At 44.1% G+C, this 24,283-nt stretch overlaps 1 protein-coding gene across 1 annotated transcript in view; it reads right to left on the bottom strand.

Annotated features, from left to right (window-relative positions):
* Positions 1-24,283, bottom strand: part of LOC124546190 (synaptic vesicle glycoprotein 2A-like) — a 118,234-nt gene that overhangs the window by 21,989 nt on the left and 71,962 nt on the right. Inside the window, exon 7 of the mRNA XM_047125018.1 lies at positions 17,096-17,301. Coding sequence (XP_046980974.1) covers positions 17,096-17,301 — 206 coding nt within the window. The remainder of the gene's footprint in view (positions 1-17,095; positions 17,302-24,283) is intronic.

Genomic DNA, 24,283 nt, shown 5'->3' with positions numbered 1-24,283 from the left:
GCAGGCCGCACACAGTTGTCACTACTGCAATGTCGGAAATTGAAAAAAAAAAGACTTCAGCGTGTTCGTCGCCATAAAAAATTAAACGAACTTCTCCTTCCCTTTCACAACGCAAGGCCTCACACAAGTCTGCACAACCTAAAGGAGCTCACAGAAATTCACTGGACTGTTCTCCGTCATCCAACCTACAGGCCGGACCTCGTTCCGTCCGACTTTCACCTGTTTGGCCCAATGAAGAATGCACTCCGCGTGTAGCAGTACGTGGATATAGGGATGATAGGGAAATCATTGATGCAGCAAGATGTTGGCTCCGACGTCGACCATTAAACTGGTACCATGCGGCCATATAGATCCTTCCTGTAAGGACGCGTAAGACTCACTTTGCATGGCGATTATGTCGAAAAACAGGGTTTTGTAACCAAAAGAGTGGGGGATAGTATGGTGTACTGGAATCCTGAATAAAACAAACCTACTTTCAGAAAGAAATTGTTGTATTAATTATTGAACGCCCCTCATGCATAAGTACCACACAGTACTTTGAGATATGAAGTTCTTGATTCACTATGAAACGCTAGATACCTTGTTGTCGACGAGAGCAGAGGAAAATGAGGATCATGGTGCTATCATAGTAATAAATGTTTATTTTACTTGTAGGAGTTCTCAGAATTAACAAGTAAGATTAGGTCAGTTGACCATTGAGCCTACATGTTCATTTTTCTTGGAACAGTTGCCATAGCACAGACATAAAACCATGTAGGCTTTCAATCAAGAAATAATTTTCTTTCTATTGGAACAATTGATACAGTAGAGATTAAATAGAAAGTCGAACATATGATTTATGGAGCTCACTTCTGTAATTTGTAAACAGCTGTGATTTACGAATCTGTGCAGCCGTGGATGAGCCCCTGGTCCACTGAAACGTTCACCGCAAGCTTTTCAGACTCGTTTCGCCAGTTTTACATAATTTCTGCTTGTGTTTTGCAGAGCAAGCTACTCACTCGCAATACATGCGAGTTTCACATCATCCAGCATATTCTAACAGAGTTCGAACAGACGCTTCCCAGCTATAAATATTCTGCAATATTATTGTGCCGTTTTTGGTTTCACACTTCTACACGGTATATTGACTTAATATCACAGTGTCAATAAAACTGAGAGAGTGAGATCTGCTCAGCAACTGTGAGGGCCGCATGTACGTACGTGCAGACGACCTGGGCTACAACTTACCGGCACGCGCCAGGGAAAATTAAAATCAGTTTTTAAGAAATCTTAATTATAATATTGTGTTGCCGTTCCCATAGTATTGTCGTAAAATACATAGACGTAACTACGAGGTGTGACTGAAAAGTAATTCCTCCACCTTCGTAACTCTTCAACAGTTGGCAGCTTTGGTATGTGGCAGGTACATGGGTCGTTCCGTAGCCTCTTCTCTACAGCTCTAGTTGGCGGGAAGCCTTAGCATTGAACGGTTGTGTTGTTAGAGTATAAAGTATGGAACCCTGCGCAGACGGTCGGTCAATGCGATTTATGCAACGTGCAGTCGTTGAATTCTTGACAGCAGAAGGTTTCAGCCCAAAGAGATTCATCAGAGAATGAAAGCAGTTTATGGTGATTGTGTTGATGTGAGTACTGTGTTTAAAGATGTTGATGCGGGAACGTCTGACCTGCATGACAAATAAAGAGTTGGACGTCCTGTGACAGCAACCACCGAGTTTCACAAGCAAAATGTTGACAGATTGATTCAGGACGATCGTCGTATCACTCAGAGAGAAATTGCAAGCACAATCGGCATTTCACAAGAACGTGTGGGTCACATTATTGCTTTTCTTGGCTATCGCAAGATCTGTGCGCTCCAGATTTAGCATCGTCTGACTTCCATCTGTTACCGATAATGAAAGACGGGCCGGCCAGGATGGCCGAGCGGTTCTAGGCGCTACAGTCAGGAACCACGCGACCACTACGGTCGCAGGTTCGAGTCCTGCCTCGGGCATGGATGTGTGTGGTGTCCTTAGGTAAGTTAGGTTTAAGTAGTTCTAAGTTCTAGGGGACTGATGACCTCAGACGTTAAGTCCCATAGTGCTCAGAGCCATTTGAACCATTTTTGAAAGAAAGACGATCTGTGGGGACATCATTATGCTTCTGATGAAGACGTTGAAAGAACTGTGAAACTGTGGTTGCGGAAACAGAGTGTCGACTTCTTCCGTGACGGCTTCAGAAAAGTTTTCATCGTTGTCAGAAATGTATCCAATTGGCTGGTGATTACGTGAAAAACTTAATATTGGCAATTAAAGATCACATTCTAAGGATTATTTCTGCGTTTGATTTATTAAAATATTCCCATCCAAACCCAATTAACGAAGGTGGAGGCATTATTTTTCATTCAACCCTAGTATATTGTATGGGCTTACTGGGTTTTTCAGCGAATAGCTGATCTGAAGTAAGTCGACATTCACTTGTCAGATCCTGCACACCGTCACGTAAAATTCCCAGTGACACCGCGTCGAGCCTGTGGCACTTCATATCCTAAAAACGCTGCGATTTTGAACGACTTGCTAGCGCAATTTTGGCAGTTTGTAATGAGGTAGATTTCCCGAAAATACGGCTTCTACATCCAAACTAGAGTCTGAAAAACATCAAAGTCGTTTTTCAAATATCTAGATCGCTGTCAGAATGAACCTATCACTTACACTCACAAATAGCAATGGAAGAAGGTTATTTTCAAAACTGAAGTTGATAAAAAACTCACTAGGAATTTCCATGTTAGAAGACAAGCGCAGCATTTTGCCTCCACTTAGTACTGAAAGTGATATTTTAAGACAACGAATAAGCGGCGACCATAAAGTTGGGATGACAGATTTACTTCAAACTTTGTACATCTCCAGTACGGCGTTAAAACAACATAATGTGCAATTAATAAAGTGCTCTACTCTGGCAATTTCGAGAAAATCGCAAGAGAAGTTTTACGCCTCTATTATTTAACTGATCTATTTGTGTACAGCGTCCGAGCTTCAAATGACAAAGGAGTAAGCGACAAAAGTTCGACTCCCGCTCACTCCTTATTTCTGATCTACAGGGTGAGGCAGCTAAGTCAAAACATCCCTTGTATCTCCTCAACCGTAACAAATACAAAGATGCCGTTTGGACAGTGAATTGCAAGGACAGGGGCTACTTGAATACATCACATTTCATGTTTGTGCTATTTTTTATTACAGAGACATGATGCCATCTTTCGTTTTTTTAAATGGAACACGATGTTAAATTTTAGCGTAAATGATGGGCTTAAAAAGACGATTTCAAATATATTTATATCACAGTATTTAGGCGAATAGTTTTCGAGACACAGATACGTTCCCGTATCGTATTCGTCCTTCGAAGCGGCGTTGTCCAGTGCGATCTTTCCTGTTGATCACTGAGGGACTTAACAGGAAAGGCGTTGTTTTCCTGGTTTTCGATAGCGCCGCAAGGTGACGCACGACGTAGCTGGAGAGCAGGGAGCCTATATAGGGAGAGAGTGGCCAATCGGCCCGTGGCCGCCATGTTTTTACCAGATTGCGCGCGGAACGTGCAATTAGGCAGCGACGCAAGCAGAAAGCTAGCCACTTCACGAGTAAAATAAGGCCTGTGTTTGACGCATGAGAGCAATGCAGATCTTCTAGCTTAATACTCGTTACATGTTTAAAAGAAATGGCATTCGTCTATGTTTATATAGGCCTAATAAATTTGTGAGCAAATGGAAGTATCGTGAAGCGGTGTGTATGTCTGCCGAATTTCAACAGCTGTATTTGATGAAGCTATAAAAACATTGACAACTGATTAATAAGAGAAAAAGTTTCATTTGATGTATCTCAGAGTACATGATGCTATTACAGATTTTTCCGTGCTGATATTCATCGCTGAAATTGGTAAACTCTTGTCTCTTTCCGTCCCCACGTAATGCATTTTAAGTGTGTGTCGATCTTATAACGTTTTCTTATGCTGGCAAAACACGTCATTCTGTACACTCCATACCACAGAAAATCGGAAAAATATCAATATTTAGGTACTCTACTGAAACAGCAGAAAGTAATTCAAAATAGGTAACTGAATATCCACAAGATAATTATAATTTACAGGAATGTGAACAGCCAAGACTACAGAGCCAAGTGCGAGTCGCCAGCCGGATGTATGTAGGCTTTGGGTTCCGTATACATGTTAAAACACATCTTGTAACATGAATTGTCACTCAAGAACCATTAAAAGTCTAGAAAATAAAGTTTAAAAAAACTGGGAATCGAACTCACGACCTTCGGATTACCAAGTTAAAACACCACCTCTGTGCTACAATGCCACATACAGGGTGTTTCAAAAATGACCGGTATATTTGAAACGGCAATAAAAACTAAACGAGCAGCGATAGAAATACACCGTTTGTTGCAATATGCTTGGGACAACAGTACATTTTCAGGCAGACAAACTTTCGAAATTACAGTAGTTACAATTTTCAACAACAGATGGCGCTGCATGTGATGTGAAAGATATAGAAGACAATGCAGTCTGTGGGTGCGCCATTCTGTACGTCGTCTTTCTGCTGTAAGCGTGTGCTGTTCACAACGTGCAAGTGTGCTGTAGACAACATGGTTTATTCCTTAGAACAGAGGATTTTTCTGGTGTTGGAATTCCATGGCCTAGAACACAGTGTTGTTGCAACAAGAAGAAGTTTTCAATGGAGGTTTAATGTAACCAAAGGACCGAAAAGCGATACAATAAAGGATCTGTTTGAAAAATTTCAACGGGCTGGGAACGGGACGGATGAACGTGCTGGAAAGGTAGGGCGACCGCGTACGGCAACCACAGAGGGCAACGCGCAGCTAGTGCAGCAGGTGATCCAACAGCGGCCTCGGGTTTCTGTTCGCCGTGTTGCAGCTGCGGTCCAAATGACGCCAACGTCCACGTATCGTCTCATGCGCCAGAGTTTACACCTCTATCCATACAAAATTCAAACGCGGCAACCCCTCAGCGCTGCTACCATTGCTGCATGAGAGACATTCGCTAACGATATAGTGCACAGGATTGATGACGGCGATATGCATGTGGGCAGCATTTCGTTTATTGACGAAGCTTATTTTTACCTGGACGGCTTCGTCAACAAACAGAACTGGCGCATATGGGGAACCGAAAAGCCCCATGTTGCAGTCCCATCGTCCCTGCATCCTCAAAAAGTACTGGTCTGGGCCGCCATTTCTTCCAAAGGAATCATTGGCCCATTTTTCAGATCCGAAACGATTACTGCATCACGCTATCTGGACATTCTTCGTGAATTTGTGGCGGTACAAACTGCCTTAGACGACACTGCGAACACCTCGTGGTTTATGCAAGATGGTGCCCGGCCACATCGCACGGCCGACGTCTTTAATTTCCTGAATGAATATTTCGATGATCGTGTGATTGCTTTGGGCTATCCGAAACATACAGGAGGCGGCGTGGATTGGCCTCCCTATTCGCCAGACATGAACCCCTGTGACTTCTTTCTGTGGGAACACTTGAAAGACCAGGTGTACCGCCAGAATCCAGAAAATTGAACAGCTGAAGCAGTACATCTCATCTGCATGTGAAGCCATGCCGCCAGACACGTTGTCAAAGGTTTCGGGTAATTTCATTCAGAGACTACGCCATATTATTGCTACGCATGGTGGATATGCGGAAAATATCGTACTATAGAGTTTCCCAGACCGCAGCGCCATCTGTTGTTGAAAATTGTAACTACTGTAATTTCGAAAGTTTGTCTGCCTGAAAATGTACTGTTGTCCCAAGCATATTGCAACAAACGGTGTATTTCTATCGCTGCTCGTTTAGTTTTTATTGCCGTTTCAAATATACCGGTCATTTTTGAAACACCCTGTAGATAACGCAGCGGTGTTCATATACTTTTTCTTTCATGGATCAGTAACAAGGTTATTCTGTAATTTTTTAATTTTGTTTCGTAGGCATTATAAGCATACAGAAAGAAATTGATTGTGCGATACACAAAGAAACCAAACGAGCTTTCTAACAGCGACAACCAGTGAGTAAAACACATGTAACACAGGGACATCTCATGACTGAAAGAGTTCCTTGACTTACCACCAGAACTAAAAAAATCCGCAATACCAATTGCAAACTAAACACAAACATTCTGATCTCTGCAAATTGTATGTTCAACAGTTGACATACGTTACAATTAGTAACTAAATGATGGAGGAGGCTTGCTTGTTTAACCAGATTGTCATGTTGTATCTGTCAATAGGTATAAGATGAAGTCTTCCTGTCTTCCTTCATACTGTATCCATATAATAAAGTGTATTGTCCCCTGGGCTCCAACTGACCTTACAACTCAAGTTTTCAAATGCATATCACTAAGGAAACATATTGGAAATTACTTAGCATTATAGGAAAAGCAAAATTGTAAATAGTTCATTAAATAACCAGTTTTACTAAAGGTCTCAGCTCTGGAAGTTGTTGCTCACTATGGAATTGGCGTTCGAAGCGTTGAAAAGAACCAACAGTACAGAATCACACACAAGTATCTATTTATATTCGTACAAAGTCAGCGTCAGTTTGGTAAAAACATGGCGTCCTCGGCTCTCAGCCAATCAGCTACGCTATCACCATTGGCCACTCTCTCCCTTGATATAGGCTCTCTAATGGAGAGAAGGGTATAAATTTGCTGCTGGGGTAAGGAGACATCGCATTTCCGTCACACTTTCTTGGAGCAGACATGTACACCAACGAAGAAATGTTAGATATGCTTCTAGTGCACGGTGAAAGCAGAAGAAATGCTGTTAGAGCAATAAAGTGATATGGAGAGCTGTATCCTGATCAGGAGCGTCCTACGTGCCAGCTTCTTGCACGTATTTGCAAGAAACTACTTGATCGGAATCATGGAACTCCATACAGAGGACAAGGCAGAAAACTGCAACTGGCGAGGTACATGAAGAGGGCGATCTAGCGTCGGCGAATAACGACCCTAGTGTTTCGTCGCGACGTATCGCCTCGGAATGTGGTATAAGTCAGAGAAGTGTTCTACGCATATTGCACCGGCATAGATTTCACCCGTTTCACCTCTCATTACATCAAGCACTCTCCAGTGTGGATTTTGAACGGCGCCAGGAATTTTGCCGATTTGCTCTGCAGCGCCTATAAGATGATCCAACGTTTTTTCAACGGGTGCTTTTTACTGATGAAGCGACTTTCACCAACCACGGTAACGTGAATTTGCATAATATACATTACTGATCAATAGAGAACCCTCATTGGCTTCGACAGGTACAGCATCAGCAAGAGTGGTGTGTTAACATGTGGTGAGGCATCGTCAGAAATGTCATTGTGGGGCCGTACGTCATTCCGGGTATACTAAATGGCAATAACTATGCACAGTTCCTGCGAAACGTTCTGCCCATTTTGCTGGAAGAGGTACCACTAAGTACGCGACAGTGCATGTGGTTCCAGCATGACGGCTGTTCTGCTCACTCTTCCCGTGTGGCTGCAGAGCTGTTAAATGAAAAGTTCCCGGATTGTTGGGTAGGACGACGTGTTGAAGTGGCCAGCCCGGTTTCCTGGTTTGTCGCCTCTTGATTTACTTCTGTGGGGAGCAATCAAACATAAAGTGTATGCTCAAATACGAACTACGCCAGACGATATGAAGCAACGTATCATCGATGCGTACACTGATATCTCACGTGACAACCTCGCAGCAGTTCATAAATCATTCGAACGGCGACTACAAATGTGCATTGCAGCAGAGATGAAGCATTTTGAGCAAAAAATGGTTCAAATGGCTCTGAGCACTATGGGACAACTTCTGAGGTCATCAGTCCCCTAGAACTTACAACTACTTAAACCTAACTAACTTAAGACATCACACACAGCCATGCCCGAGGCAGGATTCGAACCTTTGGCCGTAATGGTCGCGCGGTTCCAGACTGTAGCGCCTAGAACCGCTCGGCCACCCCGGCCGGCCATTTTGAGCACATGCTTCAGTAAAGTTTTGTATCATGTACAGTATGTATTTTGCATCTTTGTGGGTATTTGCTTGGTATTGTGATAAATAGTAAATATTTTCATATAAAAAACAAATACGTACAAAATAATTGTGACCAATAAGGGCCTCCTCATTTACATTTGTATTTCCGTTACTTAAAATGTATTAACATCTTGTAGTATTTTAATACTGTATGTTGTCTACTATTTTGATATCACAGTTGTCAAATAACTGAATAATATTTGCGCAACGTCAGTTAATTTTCGCTTAAAATATCGCAGTATGTGCTACTATTGTCGGGTAAATGGGCGTGTTTGTGTAAGGACGGACTCGCGACGTTTACCATGTACTCTACACAACAGGAAAGGTCGCACTGAACAACGCCGCTTCGAAGGACGAACACGATACGGGGACATACCTGTGTCTCAAAAACTATTCCCCTAAATATTATGATATACACATGTTTGAAACCGTCTTTTTAAGTGCATCATGATAGGCTAAAATTTAACATAGGGAACCATTTAAAAAAACCGAAGATTGCCTCATATCTCTGTAATAAAAAATAGCACAAACATGCAATATGATGCATTCAAGTAGCCCCTGTCCCTGCAGTTCACTGTCCAAACGCCATCTTTGAGATACAAGGGATGGTATGACTTAGTTGCCTCACCCTGTATATTTTGTTTCCATCACTCATCATGTTATTTAGTTTATATGACACTTGAGAGGTAATATAATTAAAAAACAGCATGTATTTGTATGAAGTTTTAGTGAGTTTCATGTCATTTGATTACTCATATTCTTAGTCAAATTTAATTATTAGAACAAACATATTTATAACTATCGATAAGTAAATGAAGAAACGCATGTGTTACCCCGAAAATGTATGTCTGTCGTGATTTGCGAAATCCCTTACACATCTAATGTAGCGAGAACGAATAGTATAGGAGCAAATTTTTGAATATCGCAGAATTTACACTTGTACTACATAAATGAAGGTTTGAGCGGGAGTCGAACCGTCACGCCATACCCGTTCGTCTTATGGGGCTCAGACGCTTACTCCCTTTTCTTTCTTTTTGTAATCTCATTTTGTTCGTTATTCTTCGTTGCATTTGTTCGGGGCGGACGTCCCACGACGCTTGTTCAAGTGCATCGTTGAGCCATTCACTCAATTTTTTTTATTACAAAGGGCAGCCAACCCTCTGACCGAACACGCTGACCTACCGTGCCGGCAACCACTGGACCACCATGAACTCTACCGTTCGGCGTCTATGCGCAGATACTTGAGTTACATAATAGACGCGTCAAACGTCTCTTGCGACTTTCTCGAAATTGCCGGAGTACTTCACCTTCCTACTCGCACATTATGCTGTTTTAATGCCTTACTAAAGGTGTACAAAGTCTGAAATAATTGCGTGATACCAACCTCGTGGCCTCCCTTTGTAAGTTATGAACACATTATAAGCAACTTCGTTAATGTGAAGTTTTGGTGCAAACCAATTAGCCAATAATATCATTTAAAACTTTCATTTGAAGGAATATTTTATTTGCTAAAGTATTGTATTTAAATTAGATACCGCTAAAATGTGCTTCTTTGATACCCTCCTTTTGTTATTTTGTATTTGCCTAATAGGTGTATTTTGCCTAACACTTGGTTCAAGAATCATTAAAGAAGGTTGTATACTTGGAAAAAGCCGGGAGATACTGACAGCTTTCAGATAGATTATATAATGGTAAGACAGAGATTTAGGAACCAGGTTTTAAAATGTAAGACATTTCCAGGGGCAGATGTGGACTCTGACCACAATATATTGGTTATGAACTGAAGATTAAAACTGACGAAACTGCAAAAATGTGCGAATTTAAGGAGATGGGATCTGGATAAACTAACTAAACCAGAGGTTGTACAGAGTTTCAGGGAGAGCATAAGGGAATAGTTGACAGGAATGGGGGAAAGAATTATAGTGGAAGAAGAATGGGTAGCTTTGAAGGATGAAGTAGTGAAGGCAGCAGAGGATCAAGTAGGTAAAAAGACGAGGGCTAGTCGGGTAACAGAAGAAATATTTAATTTAATTGACGGAAGGAGAAAATATAAAAATGCAGTAAATGAAGCAGGCAAAAAGGAATACAAACGTCTCAAAAATGAGATCGACAGGAAGTGCAAAATGGCTAAGCAGGGATGGCTAGAGGACAAAGGTAAGGATGTAGAGGCTTATCTCACTAGGGGTAAGATAGATACTGCCTACAGGAAAATTAGAGAGACCTTTGGAGAAAAGAGAACCATTTGTATGAATATCAAGAGCTCAGATGGAAACCTGGTTCTAAGCAAAGAAGGGAAAGCAGAGAGGTGGAAGGAGTATATACAGGGTCTATACAAGGGCGATGTACTTGAGGACAATATTATGGAAATTGAAGAGGATTTAGATGAAGATGAAATGGGAGATATGATACTGCGTGAAGAGTTTGACAGAGCACTGAAAGATCTGAGTCGAAACAAGGTCCCGGAAGTAGACAACATTCCATTAGAACTACTGACAGCCTTGGTAGAGCCAGTCCTGACAAAACTCTACTATCTGGTGAGCAAGATGTATGAGACAGGCGAAATACCCCCAGACTTCAAGAAGAATATAGTAATTCCAATCCCAAAGATGGTGGTGGTTAGTGTTTAACGTCCCGTCGACAACTAGGTCATTAGAGACGGAGCGCAAGCTCGGGTTAGGGAAGGATTGGGAAGGAAATCGGCCGTGCCCTTTCAAAGGAACCATCTCGGCATTCGCCTGAAACGATTTAGGGAAATCACGGAAAACCTAAATCAGGATGGCCGGAGACGGGATTGAACCGTCGTCCTCCCGAATGCGAGTCCAGTGTGCTAACCACTGCGCCACCTCGCTCGGTCAATCCCAAACAAAGCAGGTGTTGACAGGTGTGAAAATTACCGAACAATCAGTTTAATAAGTCACTGCTGCAAAATACTAACGCGGATTCTCTACAGACGAATGGAGAAACTAGTAGAAGCTGACCTCGGGGAAGATCAGTTTGGAATCCGTAGAAATGTTGGAACACGTGAGGCAATACTGACCCTACGACTTATCTTAGAAGCTAGATTAAGGAAAGGCAAATCTACGTTTCTAGCATTTGTAGACTTAGATAAAGCTTTTGACAATGCTGACTGGAATACTCTCTTTCAAATTCTGAAGGTGGCAGGGGTGAAATACAGGGAGCGAAAGGCTGTTTACAATTTGTACAGAAACCAGATGGCAGTTATAAGAGTCGAGGGACATGAGAGGGAAGCAGTGGTTGGGAAGGGAGTATGACAGGGTTGTAGCCTCTCTCCGATGTTATTCAATCAGTACATTGAGCAAGCAGTAAAGGAACCAAAAGAAAAATTCGGAGTAGGTATTAAGATCCATGGAGAAGAAACAAAAACTTTGAGGTTCGACGATGACATTATAATTCTGTCAGAGACAGCAAAGGACTTGGAAGATCAGTTGAACGGAATGGATTGTGTCTTGAAAGGATGATATAACATGGACAACAACAAAAGCAAAACGAGGACAATGGAATGTAGTCGAATTAAGTCGGGCGATGCTGAGGGAATTAGATTAGGAAATGAGACACTTATAGTAGTAAAGGAGCTTTGTTATTTGGGGACAAAATAACTGATGATGGTCGAAGTAGAGAGGATTTCAAATGTAGACTATCAACGGCCAGGAAAGCGTTTCTGAAGAAGAGAAATTTGTTATCATCAAGCATAGATTTAACAATTAGGAAGTCGTTTCTGAAAGTATTTGTATGGAGTGTACCCATGTATGGAAGTGAAATATGAACGATAAATAGTCTGGACAAGAAGAGAATAGAAGCTTTCGAAATGTGGTGTTACAGAAGAATGCTGAAGATTAGATGGGTAGATCACGTAACTAATGACGAGGTATTGAATAGGATTGGAGAGAAGTTTGTGGCACAACTTGACTAGAAGATGGGATCGGTGGGCAGGACATGTTCTGAGGCATCAAGGGATCACCAATTTAGCATTGGAGGGCAGCGTGGAGGGTAAAAAATATAGAGGGAGACCAAGAGATGAATACACTAAGCAGATTCAGAAGGATGTAGGTTGCAGTAGGTACTGGGAGATGAAGAAACTTGCACAGGATACAGTAGCATGGAGATCTGCATCAAACCAGTCTCAGGACTGAAGACCACAACAACAACAACAACATCAACAACAACAGGTGAATTGGACTGTCATTAAATATGAAAGTTTTATAAATGGTATAGCGGATAGTAGTGCTGTACTTTTGGCACACTTTTCAGAGTGTCGCCTGTAGCCAGCCCTGTAATAGAAGTTAATATGTTCCAAAACCCGCACACAAAAATGCGATTTTTGAGGGGGTTATATTTCAGGTTCTATTGATTACAAAGATAAGGCGTCAAAAACTTTGGATAGCCCTTGTATGGTGGCGATTTGTATACGTATCGGAAGGATGGTAATACTGTAGCTATCCTATAGTAAAATAAAACTAAACTAAACTCCTCCCGGACAGGCCATGAAGGACCAACGGTACAGACAGGCCGATGGTCATCCTCAGCTCGTAGGCATCACTGGATGCGGATATGGAGGGGCATGTGGTCAGCACACTGCTCTACCGGCCATATGTCAGTTTTCGGGACCGCCTACAGCAAATTGTCAACATTTAAACATTACACAATTCCTCCAGCCCACGCAAATCGAGTAAATCTGTTGGTTCCTTTGCATTAGGTGTGGTCTAGGGTGGATCTGAGCCGGCGTATAAAAGAACTATTTGTTCATGGGCGGTTCCTGGAAAAAAACCAAAAGCCATGATTTTTGGGTACGAGAAGTGCTAATTGTGGGGTCGGACGCTTCTATAATTTTTGATCATGATAGCTTGTCGAAATTTTAATCCTATATTCTTAAGATGATATTCTCGGGGAATTCCGAAACTATTTTCGATTAGGCGCAGATTTTACGTGCGTAAGTACGGCAACTATGAACCTCTGGATTTCGGTAAGAGGTTCGAAGTTGTACTTAGGCACGTGAGATGTGCGCGTGCTATCTGCTCTGAGGCGTTCAAAAATGGTTCAAATGGCTCTGAGCACTATGGGACTTAACTTCTGAGGTCATCAGTCGCCTAGAACTTAGAACTACTTAAACCTAACTAACTTAAGGAAATCACACACATCCATGCCCGAGGCAGCATTCGAACCTGGGACCGTGGCAGTCGCGCGGTTCCGGACTGAAGAGCCTAGAACCGCCTGGCCACCCGGGCAGCGGTCTGAGGCGTAAATGTAGTGAACACATGTAAAGGGTTCTAGAGTTATCTCAAGGGTTCTGAGGTCACCGAACTATGTTTTTTTTGTCAGCATTTTTACACCAATAAAATTTTATGACGCGCTGTCTGTGGATAACGGGCACTTCACGCTTACACGGGCTGTCTTGATCTGGAAATTATTCGATGATGGCACCTGGTAGTGTAAGCGCCTTACAAAAATTTGTTTTGTCATATGAATTATTTTTACTTGCAAATCAAATGGCGCATCTTTGCGTGTACTGTAGGTCTAGCGTAAAAATTTTGTGCATGTTTATGTTAAGTAGTGTAAAGTGAACTTGCGTTGGATGTATTAACCTTATACTATGTGTACTCAACTGTTGTGAATGTGTGTCAAGGATGTAAACGTTTCGAAGTGTATAAAGAAAATGTCAGCCGCGCAGGATTAGCCGAGCGGTCTCTGGCGCTGCAAAAAAATGTTCAAATGGCTCTGAGCACTATGGGACTTAACTTCTGAGGTCATCAGTCGCCTAGAACTTAGAACTACTTAAACCTAACCTAACCTAAGGACATCACACAAATCCATACCCGAGGCAGGATTCGAACCTGTGACCGTAGCGGTCGCGCGGTTGCAGACTGTAGCGCCGAGAACCGCTCGGCCACCCCGGCCAGCTCTGGCGCTGCAGTCATGGACTGTGCGGCTGGTCCCGGCGAAGGTTCGAGTCCTTAGGATAATTTAGGTTAAGTAGTGTGTAAGCTTAGATACTTATGACCTTAGCAGTTAAGGCCCATAAGATTTCACACACATTTGAACATTTTTTGAAAGAAACTGTCAAAACTTTACTGACCTACAGAAATCGTTTTATATAAGCAGCACACCCGGTTGTAACTGCGAAGACAGGGGAACTATCTGAAAAATGCTTCTGTCAGAGCACAAAAGAGGCGAATATGTTCCTCTTTAAAAGACGATGACAGGAAAGTTGGAGCCAGCTGCTTCAATCTTCATTCCGCCTTCCTCACCAAAACTTTTGGCATGCGAACATTTTCGGGCTTTCTTGTGCTGTAAGAGAGTATCAGAGATACAGCGACAGTGGAGGAGAGAGAAGACAGTGCCAGTGGGAGAGAAAGAGAGAGGAGACAGGATGGAGGAGGGAGAGAGAGTCAGTGAAAAAGGAAGAATGATGGATGACGACAGTAGCAGCGAGAGCCAAAGTGACAGGAAATATTGATGGTCAGTGAGAGATAGTGGTAGCAAAAGAGAAAGAGGGACGGAGATAGAAACAGAAGGAGTAAAAGGGAGAGGGGAGACAGTGAAAAAGAAAAATACAGTAGAGTGGAAACCACACATAGACTAGGGAGGTCTGGATCCTCCCAGAGCGGCGAACTTCAACGGGTGACGGGAGAGGGCATTTGAACCCGACATTTTAAAAATGTGGGTATAGAAAGAAATATATGTTAGCTCTCCAGTATTTTTGAGCTGCTCGGCCATGGTAGAGACACTGGCATTCAGAAAGAAAGATAAATGGAGACCTGAAGAGGCTGAAAAATCAGCCAACCAGTTGCAAAAGAAAGGTTTTAAGTCCTTGACGTAGTTTTCGATATTTCTAAAAATATCTTCTTCAGAAGGAGTGGGCCTTGTTACATCACATGATGGTACATTAGGTTAGATGAAGCCGAGCGGCTCTTGCCATATATAAAATTGACAAATCGAGAATTATCCCAAACTATGGCTTCAGTTAGGAGCGAGATTACATATATCGTACTTTATAATGAACGCTCACTGGTAAATGTCCACAGGCAGAGGCTCTTGTCAGCATAAAATTGTAACAGGACTCACAGGATAAAATATCTGCATAAGTTACGAATATATCACGCCAGAGACTAAGGCCAACTGGACATGCCTTAGTCTGGGATGATGTACCCGTGGAACAGGAAAGAAAATGACTATTAGTGGTTCAAATGGCTCTGAGCACTAAGGAACTTAACATCTGAGGTCATCCGTCCGCTAGAACTTAGAACTACTTAAACCTAACTAACCTAAGGACATCAGACACATCCACGCCCGAGGCGGGATTCGAACCTGCGACCGTAGCAGTCCCGCGATTCCGGACTGAAGCGCCTAGAACCGCTCGATCACCACAGCCGGCACCATTAGTGGTACAGGTTACCCTCCGTCACGCACCGTGGCATGAGGAGTAAGTACACTACTGGCCATTAAAATTGCTACACCAAGAAGAAATGCAGATGATAAACGGGTATTCATGGGACAAATATATTATACTAGAACTGACATGTGATTACATTTTCACGCAATTTGGGTGCATAGATCCTGAGAAATCAGTACCCAGAACAAGCACCTCTGGCCGTAATAACGGCCTTGATACGCCTGGGCATTGAGTCAAACAGAGCTTGGATGGTGTGTACAGGTAAAGCTGCCCATGCAGTTTCAACACGATACCACAGTTCATCAAGAGTAGTGACTGGCGAATTGTGAGGAGCCAGTTGCTCGGCCACCATTGACCAGACGTTTTCAATTGGTGAGAGATCTGGAGAATGTGCTGGCCTGGGCAGCAGTCGAACATTTTCTGTATCCAGAAAGGCCCGTACAGGACCTGCAACATGCGGTCGTGCATTATCCTGCTGAAATGTAGGGTTTCGCATGGATCGAATGAAGGATAGAGCCACGGATCGTAACACATCTGAAATGTAACGTCTACTGTTCAAAGTGAACAAGTGGTGACCGAGACGTGTAACCAATAGCACCCCATACCATCACGTAGGGTGATACTCCAGTATGGCGATGACGAATACACGCTTCCAATGTGCGTTCATCGCGATGTCGCCAAACACGGATGCGATCATCATGATGCTGTAAACAGAACCTGGATTCATCCGAAAAAATGACGTTTTTGCCGTTCGTGCACCAAGGTTCGTCGTTGAGTACACCATCGCAGGCGCTCCTGTCTGTGATGCAGCGTCAAAGGTAACCGCAGCCACGGTCTCCGAGCTGATAGTCCGTGCTGCTGCAAACGTCGTCGAACTGTTCGTGCAGATGGTTGTTGTCTTGGAAACGTCCCTATCTGTCGACTCATGGATCGAGACGTGGCTGCACGATCCGTTACAGTCATGCGGATAAGATGCCTGTCATCTCGACTGCTAGTGATGCGAGGCCGTTGGGATCCAGCAGGGCGTTCCCTATTACCCTCCTGAACCCACCGATTCCATATTCTGCTAACAGTCATTGGATCTCTACCAGTGCGAGCAGCAATGTCGCGATACGATAAACCGCAATCGCGATAGGCTACAATCCGACCTTTTGAAAGTCGGAAACGTGATGGTACGCATTTCTCCTCCTTACACGAGGCATCACAACAACGTTTCACCAGGCAACGCCGGTCAGCTGCTGTTTGTGTATGAGAAATCGGTTGGAAACTTTCCTCATGTCAGCACGTTGTAGGTATCGCCACCGGCGACGATCTTGTGTGAATGCTCTGAAAAGCTAATCGTTTGCATTTCACAGCATCTTCTTCCTGTCGGTTGAATTTCGCGTCTGTAGCACGTCACCTTCGTGGTGTAGCAATTTTAATGGCCAGTAGTGTATATAGATGTAAATACCACTTGGAACAGGCACTGACTAGTATTAATCATTTTATTAAATACCCCCAGAGCTTCGTGTTTACTTGCCGCCTGTGTCCCAATGTTTCAGTTCTGATCGACATGAAGGTCAAGATACCTTCAGTTAGTTTCATGTCCTTTACGCAATTTCTCTTGACTTTCATTAATTTTGCAAGCAGTGTTTGGGAGTACAACGTACCATGCGAATATGGCGAAGTCGATGACGCAGACGGCGGCGAGGTTACAGGCGTGCTGCCGTGAGAAGAGCGGTGCCGTCTGCCGCCACATACTCTTCGCCACCTCGAGGGCCATCCGGCCGGTGCTCTTGGCGGACGTCGACAGGCCGCCAGCTTCCAGTGACGCCACCGAGGGCCGCGGCGGGCTGTCCAGCTGCAGCGACCGCACCTGCACACCGAGCACCTTCCTCCTTACCAAACCTACTCAGTAAGGATATTCCACGAGATTATTCACCAACTGTGTACTTCCTAAAAGTTTCACTACTCATATTGTTTCTTTCCGTCAGAAGTCAATGTTTTCATCTGCCATTTTCATATTCTGGATCTGGTGTTGGATAGTCCTTGGTGGAATATAAATAATGGAACGAGTAAAGGGGATACCTAACTGCACATTTTGGACACTGAGTTGTCGAAAGACAGAAGGAGGAGGAGGAGGAGATTAGTGTTTAAAGTCCCATCGACAACGAGGCCATTAGAGACGGAGCACAAGCTCGGGTTAGGGAAGGATGAGGAAGGAAATCGGCCGTGCCCTTTCAAAGGAACCATCCCGGCATTTGCCTGAAGTGATATAGGAAAATCACGGAAAACCTAAATCAGGATGGCCGGACGCGGGATTGAACCGTCGTCCTTCCGAATGCGAGTCCAGTGTGCTAACCACTGCGCCACCTCGCTCGGTAAAGACAGAAAAACAAGGCTGAGAATACAATCAACTTTCATCGGAGTAGCACAATACACAAAAATGGTTCAAATGGCTCTGAGCACTATGTGACTCTTCTGAGGTCAACAGTCCCCTAGAACTTAGAACTACTTAAACCTAACTAACCTAAGGACATCACACACATCCATGCCCGAGGCAGGATTCGAACCTGCGACCGTAGCGGTCGCGTGGTTCCAGACTGTAGCGCCTAGAACCGCTCGGCCACTCTGGCCGGCCACAGTACACAGACAGCTGCAAAGTTGAAACTTCCTGGCAGATTAAAACTGTGTGCCCGACCGAGACTCCTCGAACTCGGGACCTATGCCTTAGCGGGCAAGTGCTCTACCAACTGAGCTACCGAAGCACGACTCACGCCCAGTCTCACAGCTTTACTTCTGCCAGTATCTCGTCTCCTACCTTCCAAACTTTACAGAAGCTCTCCTGCGAACCTTGCAGAACTAGCACTCCTGAAAGAAAGGATATTGCGGAGACATGGCTTAGCCACAGCCCGAGTTCGAGTCTCGGTCGGGCACACAGTTTTAATCTGCCAGGAAGTTTTATATCAGCGCACACTCCGCTGCAGAGTGAAAATCTCATTCCAGCTGCAAAGTTGCTTTCACGTGGCTGACTACGTTGCGCCGGCATTGTAGCACGCTTGGGGCGAGGGACTATGTTGGGCTAAGTGGATGATGGTAAAAAGTAGACAGGGATCGTGAGAGATGGTGTGGAAGGATCACTGACGACTAGGAGGGAGAAGCAGCATTGGGAATGTAACACTGGTAACCTTGTTCTCGCCACAAGCAAGGGGATTTGAGCACAGCGCACAGCGATGTGGAGAAGTGAGCTGGAAGGGGAAGATGGAACAAAGGGGGAAGGATGCTGTGAGGATGAGAGTGTGAGTGCAGGATGAGTGTAGTTATAGTCATGGTTCAGTCTTTCAGAGGTGTGTAAACATTTCTAATTATGCTACGTCGCCAATTTACACCAGATTTAAAGAGCGCCCTGGTCGATTTCGAGGGACTGACTGTACTGTCTTTTTGTTTGTTTCATTTGCTCTGTACATATATCTTTGATGGTTTAGAATATTTATTGTTTTGTTCTATAGCATAAAAGATAACTTTTTTGCTTTATTGATATTGCTATATGAAGCTCTTTTAACTGAGTATGCAAAAGTATCAATGTATCAAAGTCTTAATCATTGCTGAGATTCAGCAAGCGTATAAATTTGAAGAGGTTCAAAAAAGGTTTATTTAGCCCTTTGGTTTGCAACTGGTTGGCTGACTTTTTTCAACCTCTTCGTATCAATGTATGTTTCATTCTCTTTGTAATGCTTTTTTGAAATGCGCTATGTGAAAACAAAACTCGTAACATGCATCACTGTTGTATGAACTGTGATGCGAGAGCGATATCGATAGCTGGCAGTCGAACAGAGATGTTAAATGGGTGTATAGTGTTGTGGCGTGCACGCATGTGTTTGTGTATTCGTGCTGTACAGAAGCACACTAATATCTATGACCACATTCTTATTGTTCGGTCACATTATAACTAAATTTTGACGTGGATGTTACGAAACAAAGTGTTACACTATGAATACTGTGAATTTCAATGAGTACTACAAACTGTAGAGACAATGCTTAGGCGGATGGATTGTGATTGTCGTGCTTAGAGCCGAACTGTTTTGCACGTAATTTAGTTGCACGAACTAACATAATTTGAACTTATTATCTCGTGACTAATTTAATGAGCTGTTGCGCGCTTAAACATTAACTGTGGGGCCGTGGAATGTTTTCAACGGTTTGTTACGTGTGGTGCTGTTTTTCGCCGTAACTGCAGTTCCCGATCGTGATTGCTAAAAGCGGATGGACTAACATGTGTAATGTTTACAGTTTTAAAACTGTGCATGGGACGTTAGAATCAGAAATGTGTGTGTGGAGAACGTTGTAATCGTACACATACGAGCATGAAGTTACACAGCAACAACTACATCTACCGGCCTGTGACCAAAGGAATGACACAGAAGACAATATTACCGCCTGGAGAACAATATTCCGTGCAAGAGGACAATCCATTGTAATTTCATGACGGATGAAGCCACAATAATTACGCCACCAGTATCATCTAACCGCCGTAGATGTCACTACGCAACTCACAGACATTGGTAAGCTGTATCGCCAAGCACTGTCCCCCTGTAAAGACTTAAAACATTTCGTATAGACGCAATTGTAATTTCTGTCTCTTACTCACCCTGAAATACCTTGGCCTCACCCTCGACCGACACCTCACCGGGACCCCTCATATCCAGACCATCCAGCAGAAAGCCCATTCCCGCCTCCGCCTTCTGAAACTCCTGTGTGGCCGGACATGGGGATTGCATCCTTCTACCATCCTCCACACCTACAAATCCCTCATCCGTCCTATCCTCTGTTACGCCAGCGTTGCCTGGATCTCCGCCCCCACCCGCTTTTACAAGGCCCTCCAAATCCTTGAACGCCATGTGCTCCGCCTTGCCTTCCGTATCCGCCTTCCTTCCCCGACAAGGTTCTTGTATGAACTGATCCCCTTCCCCCACCTCCTCCTGTTCCTCCAACATCTCCGCATCCTTTACATTGTCTGCAGACTTGATCCCCCCCCCCCCTCTGGTTTCTTCCTTCCTCTCCACCCCCGCCCATTGTTGCGCCCCTATCGCTGTATCCCTCCCTCTCTCCACCTCCACACCCTCCATCTCCTTCATCAGGGCAATTTCCAACACCTCCCCCTCCTGGATGACGAACTTCACCGTGACATCTACCCTTCCTTCCAACTATAACCTGGCCTTGTTCCCCCCCCCCCTCCCCAGGGCCCCTTTTTCCTCTTCTCTCCTTCTCCCAGAGCGGATTTTCCTCCTTCCCCCCCCTCCCCTGAGACCCTGCACCCCATACTTGCCTCTTTCCTTCCCACATCCCTCCCTACCTGGCCCTCCATAGCGCGCCCCCCCGCTTTTCTCCCCCATCTCTTCCCCTCCTTCCCTTCTTCCAGTCTCCCTCATCTCCTTGCGCCTGGCAGATCCTCCGTTTTGATCAGTTTTGATCATCGTTAGTGTGCCACGTCAGTGTTGTGTTTAGTCCTGATTCTCCTGTGCGTCAAGAGGTGTGATTTTAATTGTGTACTGCCTTGAGGTTCGCCGTCAGTGTTTGTTATGTGCTACGCCATCCATCGATACCTTTTATGCTCCAGTCATACTGTGTCTTGTGTTCTTTTAATTGTCGCAGTGTGTGGCTTTTTCTGTGTGCTACTTTTAAACAGTTTTTTATCTCCATTTTACAGTCACCCCGTTTTTTGTGTATTGCCTTCCATGATGTTCCCCCTTTGTTTATATCTCTGTTCACCATGTTCTCTCCTTTGTTATTTTTAAATGTCTTCTATTGTTTGTTCTACGTCTTTCGGCTGAAGAGCAGCGCATATGCTGCTGCCAGCCCGCCCCGATGGGGAATTGAAATACAATAAAAAAAAAAAATTCTGTCTCTTTTGTGACATTCTAAATATTTGCTTTCCTTAGAAGTAAACGTAATTTTAGTGAACCGTGTTTGCTATATATGGTGACATTATTACCCCACTACCGATAGCATTACTGCTGTTTATTTTCTCTGTTTTATTCCTTTATTTTGTTGCACTTGTTATTGTATGTGTTTTACGTATTCTTTTGGAGGGATTTTTTTATGTGTATTCTTATCAGTCGCATTTGCATGTTTTGTTGTGGTATGTGCTAGCCCGTGTAAGTTGTGGCGTCCGCCATTAATTTTTGAGCGCCGACCAGTCACAGCTAGGCGGTACGTCCACTGTTGGTGGAAGGCAGGCTATAGGTGGGAAGTACGAATATGACAGCTCTCAACTACGTAAATTATGTTCAAATTCAATGAGACGTCATATTACGACACTCATGACAAAGTGCGAGTGTATTTGGCTCTTGTTGTTATAAATAAACTATTTTATAGCCATTCCCTTAATTATTTACGAATTTATCTACGGGTGCTTTCGTGTCTCATGTTCTTTTGGTGTTTGTTGCCAAACTCTAAAGTGGTTACTTCCGTTAAGTTTGGAACCAAAACACGTTCTTTTGAGTTTAAACAATCGAAATGCGCGGCCAAAATTACGCAAAGTGCATCTCTGAGAATCCTTTTCATCACGTATGGCTCAGTTCGTGATAGGTCTAGGTAACACAGCATGGTGTGGCTTCATTTCCGTACACTACTGAGTTATTTTATTCACACGAGCTAGTGCATATCCGACAGCCTGTGCCCTCTTGATCTTAGTTATCATAACCAAAGTCGCACTGTCATGTACGAGTAGACTCTTGAATCCTGCAATTTGATTGGCCTCAATCTCTGCTAGGCCCTGATCCCCAACCATCTCCACCGCTGCCTCATAGCCCTAACCTCTCACACTACATTTACAACTGCCGCTCCAAAGTCGCTCTCTTCCTCTGTTCGAACTTTCTCTCTCAGCCCACTCAACCCCTTCACTGCGCACTGCGCAAAACTCCCTCTGTCTGCAGCCGGAACGAGCTCACCAGCGCTACATTTCCGTCCCATCGGCTCGCTTCCTGTCTTCCCGACCGTCAGCTGCCCCTCTCCAACCCACCCTTATATTGCCCGTCTCACTTCCGTACCTCTCTCTCTCTCTCTATCTCTCTATGCTGCACAACCCCCACTTCATTTGAGCTGCAGTGTGACCTGCTAGGGAATATAGCCATGCCTCTTTTGGTGTATAATGGAACAATTGTATTGGGACATGTTTTTAAAGCAGATCTAAATATTGTCATACTGACTCAAACAGTTAGTCTAAGGACCTAACAATTTTGTGATCATAGATGGAAATAAAGAGATTTTTTCTCTTCAAATTTTAGTTTGTTCCTCTAAAACACATTGCGCAAAACATTTCGTACTATCAAAGTGTGTAAACATCAAATATAGATGGGATGATATATTTGCACTTTTTATGAATTGAAGTTCCCCGCCGGTCGGAGTGGCCGAGCGGTTCTAGGCGCTATAGTCTGGAACCGCGCAACCGCTATGCTCGCACGTTCGAATTCTGCCTCGGGCATGGATGTGTGTGATGTCTTTAGGTTAGTTAGATTTAAGTAGTTCTAAGTTCTAGGGGACTGATGACCTCAGAAGCTAAGTCCCACAGTGCTCAGAGCCATTTGAACCAATTTGAACTCCTCCGCCGTGTTTTTCTGTGCATGTGAAGGCTACTCTCAGAAACAACGGTAGGGATTGTGATGTGTTTTTCAATACTGGGTAGATTAATTCACAAGGAAAGTTTGTGTGCATAATTTTTAAATTTTCGTGCACATTGGCAGAGCTGTGATGAATTTAAATCACCTCACGGCGTTTTTCTTTCTTTGCGAAGGTTAATCTCAGGAATTGCTGTAGGCATTTTGATAGGGTTCTCTTTTATATATACACAGTGATTCAAAAAACCGTTTACAAACTGACATGGCACGCCAGGCATACAACAAGGATCAGTAGTCACACAGGAACCGAGGGTCGCAAAGGCCATCTGGGGTTTCTAAATGGCGTTGCCGTTATTTAGTCACATGCTACAAATGGACGTCCACTACAGAAGATGTTCAAAGTTTTGTCCAGATGCATCGAGACACGTCTAACATCGACGCTGCATTGAACGACGCACTCTCTCAAAGGCACTTGGTGTATCTCGAAGACATCCTACTGCCACAACAATCCTGCCCTCTAGGTCCTCCGGCATGTAACAGGTGTTTCATACACAAAGCATTTCAGATACCCCCACAGGAAAAAAGCGATTGACGACGGATCGGGTAATCGTGGTGGCCATGCGACTGGCCCACTGCGAACAATACAGCGACTGGGAAAGGTCGCCTGAAGATGTGCCCTCACTTGTCTGCTGAAATAAGCAGGGCCTCCTTCGTGCTGAAATAGCATGTGGCGACGAATACATCATTCAGCATGTCCGGCAGAACCTCTCGCAGAAATACGAGATACGAGAATTTACGGCCCAATTAAACAGTCTCCAACGATGTCAGCCCACACGTTAAGGGTAAATTTGCGTTGTGAGGCACGCGTATGTGCAGTATGTTGGTTCATGTGTGTAGATTGTGAACGTTCATCACACCCTCGAATGTGAACGCAGCCTCATTGTTGAAGAACAAATTCGTTGTGAAGCTTCGATCTGCAGCAGATTCCTGTAGAAACCACCGCGCAAATCCCATGCACTTGTTGTAGTCCCCCGGGTGCAAGGCCTGAACGCGTTGGAAATGAGACGGATGTAATCTTTCGTTGTCTACAATGAGTCACACGAAGGGTTGGGGGATATCAGTGGCACGGTGTAAACCTCGTGTACTCGTTGATGGCGTACGCTGCACGCTTTCTAGAACACTTTTTCAGCAGCAGCTGTCTGTGTTGTCCGTTGGCAACCAGCATCTGGCTGGTGCACATGG

The sequence above is a fragment of the Schistocerca americana genome, chromosome 1 (assembly GCF_021461395.2).
Source record: "Schistocerca americana isolate TAMUIC-IGC-003095 chromosome 1, iqSchAmer2.1, whole genome shotgun sequence".
In the NCBI taxonomy this organism is placed as follows: domain Eukaryota; kingdom Metazoa; phylum Arthropoda; class Insecta; order Orthoptera; family Acrididae; genus Schistocerca; species Schistocerca americana.
Note: the sequence above shows the minus strand (reverse complement) of the source record. Positions and strands in the feature narration are given on the sequence as shown.